This window comes from Mycena indigotica (genome assembly GCF_014461135.1).
Source record: "Mycena indigotica strain 171206Taipei chromosome Unknown Mind.scaff0019, whole genome shotgun sequence".
In the NCBI taxonomy this organism is placed as follows: Eukaryota; Fungi; Basidiomycota; class Agaricomycetes; order Agaricales; family Mycenaceae; genus Mycena; species Mycena indigotica.
The window spans coordinates 169065-176389 of record NW_023503018.1 but is presented as its reverse complement, the minus strand read 5'-3'; the positions used below and the strand labels follow the sequence as shown (position 1 = coordinate 176389).

At 53.7% G+C, this 7325-nt stretch overlaps 2 protein-coding genes across 2 annotated transcripts; both read right to left on the bottom strand.

Annotated features, from left to right (window-relative positions):
- Positions 1–2398: 2398 nt before the first annotated feature.
- On the bottom strand, positions 2399–3488 carry MIND_01420500 (DLH domain-containing protein; the record flags this gene model as incomplete). Its single annotated transcript, XM_037370592.1, has 5 exons — positions 3276–3488; positions 2986–3219; positions 2887–2939; positions 2696–2841; positions 2399–2643 (listed from the first exon to the last, which is right to left on the bottom strand). Exons 1-5 carry the CDS (start codon positions 3441–3443, stop codon positions 2399–2401), a joined length of 846 nt encoding a protein of 281 aa, XP_037212973.1. The 5' UTR covers positions 3444–3488.
- Positions 3489–5696: 2208 nt separating this feature from the next.
- MIND_01420400 (uncharacterized protein) lies at positions 5697–7123 on the bottom strand (the record flags this gene model as incomplete). The annotated part of the gene is made up of 2 exons (XM_037370591.1): positions 5697–6232; positions 6289–7123. The coding sequence occupies 2 exons, from the start codon at positions 7121–7123 to the stop codon at positions 5697–5699; spliced, it is 1371 nt and encodes a 456-aa protein (XP_037212972.1).
- Between the last annotated feature and the right edge of the window lie 202 nt (positions 7124–7325).

Below are 7325 nucleotides of genomic sequence, written 5' to 3'. Positions count from 1 at the left end.
AGAGCTGGGATTATAAGATCGTAGCGTTGCTTGAGCTGGCTGTCGAGGAAACGGAACGGGTTGCTGGCCGTGGTATTACAGAGTACTGAGTACAATGTTAGGCGGGTCCGTTGTGAATGAAGGGAGAGAGGGAGACACACGATAGAGAAGAGAGATATGTATAAGATAGTGAGTCGTGAAAGCAGCAGGAAGACAGTGTGACCAATTGTGACCCGAAAATATCAGGGGTTCTTTCCTCCAGCCACGACGCATGTCCTTCTGGCATGAAGATGGCCCAAATGCTCATAAATCCCTCGTATCTCACTCACAATCACTGCTCTTGCCTCGTATGTCTGCTACCCGTCCGACTCTTTTCGCCTTGCTTTGCCTACCTGGCGTTGGTTGGCGCTGAACCGCTGGTCCTTGCTCGGCGTAAGACGTGTATTGCGAGACCGGGAAGGGCTAGAACGAGGCTATAACCAGTGCAGGATATGGTTCGGTTGGCCAAAAGGTGTGTAACTTCTTGGTCTCTCCCGCACTCATTTGCTAACTTTTCTGTAGCGGCAAGCTTTCTCAGATATGCCTCAGACTAGAAAGCGGACATAAGAAGGCTTCTTCCGACAACACACCATTGACGATGAACTAGTCCACGATGGCCCTTCCCACCATTTCGCCACCTTGCTGGTTGCTGCGTTAGAGCTCCACCCGTATCGGGTCTTTGGTATGTTTTCCAGTCGCTGACCGTATACACAGACTAACCCATGCCTGCCAGCTGATTTTTTCGAGATGGTACTGTCGATGACGATAGTTCGGGAGCAAAGCTTCCCTCTTCACGCTCACCATGGAGTTTCGCTAGTGGGCCCACTGAGCCATAGCCGGGTAATGAAGTCGGTGAGTTGGGTCGTATCGTAACTGGCGAGTTCTCATAAGTCGTACAGTGTTTCCCGCAGGCTCTCGTTTGTTTTTCGACAAATTTGCGCAGTTTTCCGTGGACGGCCCACGGCTGCCTCGCGTTAGGTGAGTGCTATCTACTGCTGCAGTATCTCGCGCTCACCTTCTCCTTCATAAGCTCCTTGTTGTCGACGATGAAGAGCATGCACTACTCTTCCCCGCTCGACAGAGTCCCCGACTCCAGCCCAACAATCAGCACTCCTTAATCTGAAGCTGCTTGCCCTCACCGCAGTCACCACAGCACTCTATCACAGCGCTCTACGACGGCAAATTCTCGCCCGCAAATACGAGTATTGTCTCATTGCGCTCGCGCGCGCGCGCGTCAAGTTTGGTTGTCCCGTCTCCGTTCGGCGGGTCGTGTCAGCGTTGTGCGGCCGTTGGCACTCCTGAATGGGGCGTGTTGCGCGCGAAGAACGCACTGTTCTCGTGATATATCCAAGTTGTCAAGGTAGTTCGTCGCGTCATGTTGTTTGAGGACGCTGACTCACCTTCTTTACTTGAAGGTCGTGCTGCTGACTCGTGCAGGAGCTGCAGGATCTGTCGCCGAAGACAATCCCAAAGTAGTCTTCAAGACACTGCTGTTGTCAAGCGAGCAAATGGTAAGCAGGTACCGTCCAAGTCAAGGAGCCGCACTTATCTTTGTGTATTAGCAGCTCGCTCGCGACTCTTTCAAGTTCGTCACGCTACAAGTAAATGTCTTTCGTCTCGCTTCACGCATGCTTACCATTTAATAGCATTCTAACAGACGGTTAGTGGTGTTAAATCCTCAACAAGTCCAATATACTCACCTTTACCGCCGATAGCAGTTCATTAGTCTGCACTATCCTGTTCGCTCCCGTCCTTTCGCTGACCTTGATTTCCAGCGTGCTCGACGAGATGACGCTGTTGTTGCCGTCCTTGCTCAACAAGGTCAGTGTCTCGCTGCCAAGCTGAACAACACTGACTGTGCTGGACAGCGCTGTCGTCGCAGACAGTGCCGAAACGATAGAAGATCGTGGCGCTCCAGTGTCTCACCGCAATTGCTCCCTTTTCAAAGCCGTCGTTCTCGCCCGCCGTCAACGTTCATGACAAGAACTAAAGAAGGGCCGCTGACCAGCGCATACCGGCAGGAGAAGACAGCGTCCGTTGTGCATTGAATCATTGTCCATTAAACTAAGTAGTAGTCAGAGGAACTACTTATATTCGTTGTCCTGAGTACCTACAGCCTACTTACCCGTAGTATCTCACCTCTTGTGCGTCGGCCTCTGCGGACTACCATGCGACGAAAAACTCGATATCAAGCCTAAATAACTTCGCAAGGAGATAGGAAGATAATCAGCTGACAACTAATAATATGTCGAGGGAGAATAAATAGGTCTTGCCTTTACATATTTAGCTCAAATCCTTGCCCGCGCGGCCAGCAGTCGCAACAGTGTAATAAACCACATTGATTCCATCCTGACGACACACATAATCCCCAACAGCCCTTCTACACCGGAATAGTCCGATTGAACCAATCCACCGCCTGCTGGAACGCCTTCTCGAACGCCTCCTTGACCTCGGGGTACTGCAGCGCGGGCCGTAACGACACAGTCAACAGAGAGCACAAGAACGTGAAACGCCACGCACCAGGGTACACCTTAATTTTGTACTCCACATACGTGTCCTTCCCCTCCCGCGCCCTGTACAGCGCCTCGATCTGGTCCAGCCGCGCTTTCGAGATGGCGAAATCGTCTAGAAGCGTGTTAGCGTTAGTGTTTGGTCAGAAACTTGCTGCTCCATGGACCTTCCGCCGCGATCCAGGCAGTGGGCGCCTTTATACCGAGAATTTGCGCGTCTTTGGGCGGGGACGGGTGGGCGATGACAATGCTGCTGAAGAGCGCGGGGTGTTGCGAGCCGAGAATGAGGGAGACGCCGCCACCGAAGCAGTAACTTGGGCCATGAGACGAGTGTCGGACTCCAGAAGTAGCAACGCACCCAATAGCCCCCAGTTTCTCATACTTCTTCGATTCCTGCAGCTTGTTGACGAACTAGAAACGCATGAGCTTGGTAGTTAAAAGTGGGAAGGCGACGCACCGTAAGTGCCCGTGCAGCGCCCTGGGGTGGACGGTTGCGGATGAGCGCGAAGAGGCTCGGCAACACCTTAAAGAAGAGCTTGAGGTATCCAAGGAAGCCGACTTTGAGCCCCGCCCTCTGCGGGATGGCGGACATCTGCTCGGGGGTCACGGCCGGGCGGCCCGCAAACAGGTCGGGCACGTAGACGTCGCATTCGAGCGATTTGGCAAAGTTATCCGCGATGATGCGCGCATTCTGGCGAGTAATTAAGCAGATAGCAAAGCAACAACACAACGAGAATAGACACGCACGTTCAGCGGGAGCCCAAATATGTCCGTCAGCAGGATGATTGCCCGTTTGGCGGAGGCGCCTTGCGGGCCCGGGCCCGGGGAGAAGTACGCTGCGTTGTCAATGTCGGAGATCGTTCCGGTCGGCGTGCCCTCCAAGGCCTCGCCGGTGAAGCAATTGGGGCACGACATCGTCTGTCGTGGAGGCGGGAAGGAAAGGAGGACGACACGATGATCATGCGAAAATGGAGCGAGGAAGGCGATTATGTCAGCACCGAAAATTCTCACTCCGGACGTTGACTCCGAAGATGGTTTCGGCGCTCGGGAGCAGGCAAAAAAAAAGATTTGTGCTTGAGGGACATATTGCATTGAAAGAAGCACCTAGGACTGCTTGTAGTTTATAGGCAAGTAACAAGATTATCAACGAGTACTGCTTATGGTTTAGGGTCAGTACTAAACCGCCGGCGACCGACTCGAAGAAGTGTGTAGCTCTACAAGTTGGCCCGAGGCTATCTCACCAACTCGCCCAAGATGGTCGGCAAAGCCTTCACCGCCTCCGCCTGGAACGCCAGGCTCCCTCGCTTGTCGTTTCTCCAGCGCCGACGACACGCCGGGGTCGTCCAGCCTGAATTGAAACAGCTGGAGCATCGGCAGCAAGCTACACCATTACAAGATCCTGCGCCCGACCGCGGCAGACTCGAGCAGCAGCCGGATCCCCTCCACGCATTCAAGACGCGGGGCAATATCCTGGCCGCGGGGCCCATTCACCCATTGGCATATCGCCGTCGGCTTCAAGTTGTAGCGCTCCCGCTGGAAAAGAGAGAGCTGCTGTCTCCCGGTGCCCTTGATCCGCTGCATAGACGCACAATGCCATGCGGCACGAGCTAGAATTACTTCCGTACAGCAACAAGTTACAAGTCTTCGCCTATCTGGTTGTCATAACCGTACGGAATGCATTTGACTAGCGTAAACAAGAGGAATTAAGAGTCAAATAAAACGAAGGTTGTTGCTCCTAGTCCGCCATCGACACAACGACAGGCAGCGCTGATTTTCCATCCCGGTCTTGGGCACCAGTGTGATAACGGAACTGGGCTGAAGGGAATCACCTTTACATAAGCAGCGTGCTTAAAACAACCACGGAGGACGAACGCGGGGCCCAAGCATGTGCGCCAACGTCTAAAAGCACAAGAATAGATGCACAGACATATGGAGATATAGGGTTTCGAGTAGTCGGGGCTCTCAGTATGGATGTAAAGTCGATTCGGATGTAAATGTGGTCGTTGTCAAAAAAGGGCATCAACGAGAGCCTTCTCGTTCATGACAGACCCTGAGAAGAATTAGACGTTCTATTTTGCACGTAATGGACCATTGGATAGGGTCGGTAGAAGCGTAGGAAGTGCAGGGGTAGAGCTGCAAACTCGTATGTGGGCAGCGTGACGGTGACGGATGTGACATTCGAAGGAGGCGATGAAAAAAGTGTCGTACCCAGCAGGAGCTGACTCTGCCAACGGTAGGAGTAGCAAGGAGCAGTGCTTGCACATATGTGGAGAGGTGGGAGGACGATCGGGAAGGAGTAGGTGGTATTGGGAAGAGTTGCGAGTGGTCATCGGCGGGATAAAGTCCTTTTTTCGAAGCCCACGCTGCATGCCGATGGACATAGGCGCGAGAGTGTCCAGAATGTAGAGAAGGGTATAAGGTGGCGCGCGGGCGGGCAGGGCGGGCAGGGCTCCGTCTGAAGCGGCTTGAATTTGTGCGTCTGGTTTTCGCAACTGGTAGTGAGCTCTCGTTCTCCTTTGGGGCAGTTTGAAAATCCCCAGCGCCATAGCCACCCAGTGGCAGCAGCAACCCAACCCGGGCCAGCAAGGTTATCGCACCCGCGCGTTTGCGAGTCGTTGTCGTGGGACCTCCGAGCGCTTCCGAGGAGCATAAGGCTCGCAAAAAGTGCCTTGTTCCCGTTGTTGCAATCGGACGGGAATTCGGAGAGCTTCTGCAGAGAGAGCAGGTTAACAAAAAGAAAGCAAGACAAAATCGTGTTTTGGCGCACCAAGGAGAGATTCGCTACGCCGCTACGTCGCCACAGGTCCTTCTCCTTCGAAAGGTTGGGGATGGTAGGTTGAGGCAGTAGTGCCATGCAGGTATTAGCGAGAAACAGAGTCTACTGGATCGAAGTCAAGTCAACAGAACCTCGTCTGGCGAGCCAGAAAACGCACCTGGCTACTCGTGCATAGGACTACGGGTCTGTGTGTAGAGTGAAGCGAGAGGTTCTCGGGGCGCGGAGGGCGAAGTGGCCATCTATGGTGGTGGAGAGCAGAAGAGAAATGGATGCTTATCCAATGATCATGATCACGTTCCGATCTTCCTAAATCCTTGTGCTGATACTCCCAATTCTTCGTCTTGTTGGGCACGCATAATTCAATAATACTTATGTACTTATTACATCGACGACTACTGAAAAACCTCCTCAAGGTGCGAGGTCTGACGCTCCTCCTTGCTCACAATATTCAAAACACCCAACTTTGCCGTCTTTGGCAGCGCGTCGGCCAGCTTTGTCGCCAGCACGTCGATATACTGCATCGGGGGGTCCTGCCAGCCGGCCAGTGAGCGCGGAGCAGGGTAAACGGAACTTGAAGAATGACACCAGTTGAAGGCATACTCAAAGGATTTCAATGACGGGTGTCCAGCGATGGCATCGTCGAGCGCTGTGAAGAAAACGGGGTCAAGGGTGTATAGGTCGACAAAGCTGGCTAGAGTCGGCCACGGATAATCGGTTAGGAGGAGCCAACCAGTAGAGAAGGGTAGCGAGAAGCGTAAAGTCACGCCGGTAAGCAGTGGTGCAGCAAGGGGTTGGAGAATGTCAATAATCGGGATCGGTATGTGTTCTATATGGCCGGGTAGTAGCGGACCCGGATGGAGGTCGAGTCGCCGAAGCCGCGGGAAGTGCGTTGGGAGCACAAACTGTGTTTCAGTACTCGCAAATGGATCTTCAAGTTTACAAGTGAGTTGGGAGCCTGAGGGAAGGCTGAGCGGAGGGACATACTGTAGAATATTAGCTTAAGGGTTTCCAGCGAGTCTGCGGCACGGAAACATAATGTCAGGTCTTCTTGTTCGTATACCCTGTGCAGGGTCAGGCTTGAAAGGGCGCTCAAGTGAGGAGCGAGGTTGGCATGATGAAGGAAGCTCGGGCCCAGCATGGATCCTGACACCACTAGCGCCACAACTTGAAGCGGCGTTGTTTCGATGGGTGTTGGCTCCAGCCATGTATCGTCATTCTCTGGCTCGACCGCGAAGTACTTGACGGAGTCGGCCACAGCTAGCATTTTCAGCAGCGTCTCCGATGGGACATGAGTAGCGAATAAGCTGTCCAGCTCAAACCGCTTCAGTTTGCACTGGGGGTGGGAGTATTTGTGGAGCAGCATTTCGACAATATCGTTGTCCGCGCATGGGCGCCCCCATTTGTACTCTCCACAGTCCCAGATCTTGACCTCCTGCAGCTCCATCAGCTGCGCGAGCACGGTTGCTGCCGCGGAGCGCTCAGCCCGCCAGTTAGATTTTGTGGTAGACGAGGAGTTATACATTGTAAGGACAATGGAGTTTGTGTATGCGGCAAGACGAGGCGCCCTGCTCCAGAGCGCGATAATGGAGGAGTACGTGCGCCAGCACCGAGGAAAGCTGAATTCGTCTTCGTTGGGCTCTGGGTCGTCGACATCTCCGATTATCAGCCGGGAGGCCAAGAAGAGGCGCCGGAATAAGCGCTTTTGGCATACAGGGCGGAAGACAGATGCGGCAAGGCAGCAGGATTTTACCGTTCGCGGATTATTTTTAGGTATTGCAGCGACAATGGACTCGAGGAGCTCTGGAGGGAGACACGTCATTATAATGGGAGAAGCTTGAGCAATATTGGCCAGCGAAAGGCGGGAGGGGAAGGAGTCGCAGGTGTCGTCGTCGCGGAAGGCAAAGATCGGCCCGAGCATGTGACCACACTGGTCTTCTTCTCCGCTTCCACGACGACAGCTATGGCCGATTTCATCACCGGCGACGACTCTAGTCATGCCTGGGTGTCTGCACGCAACAGGT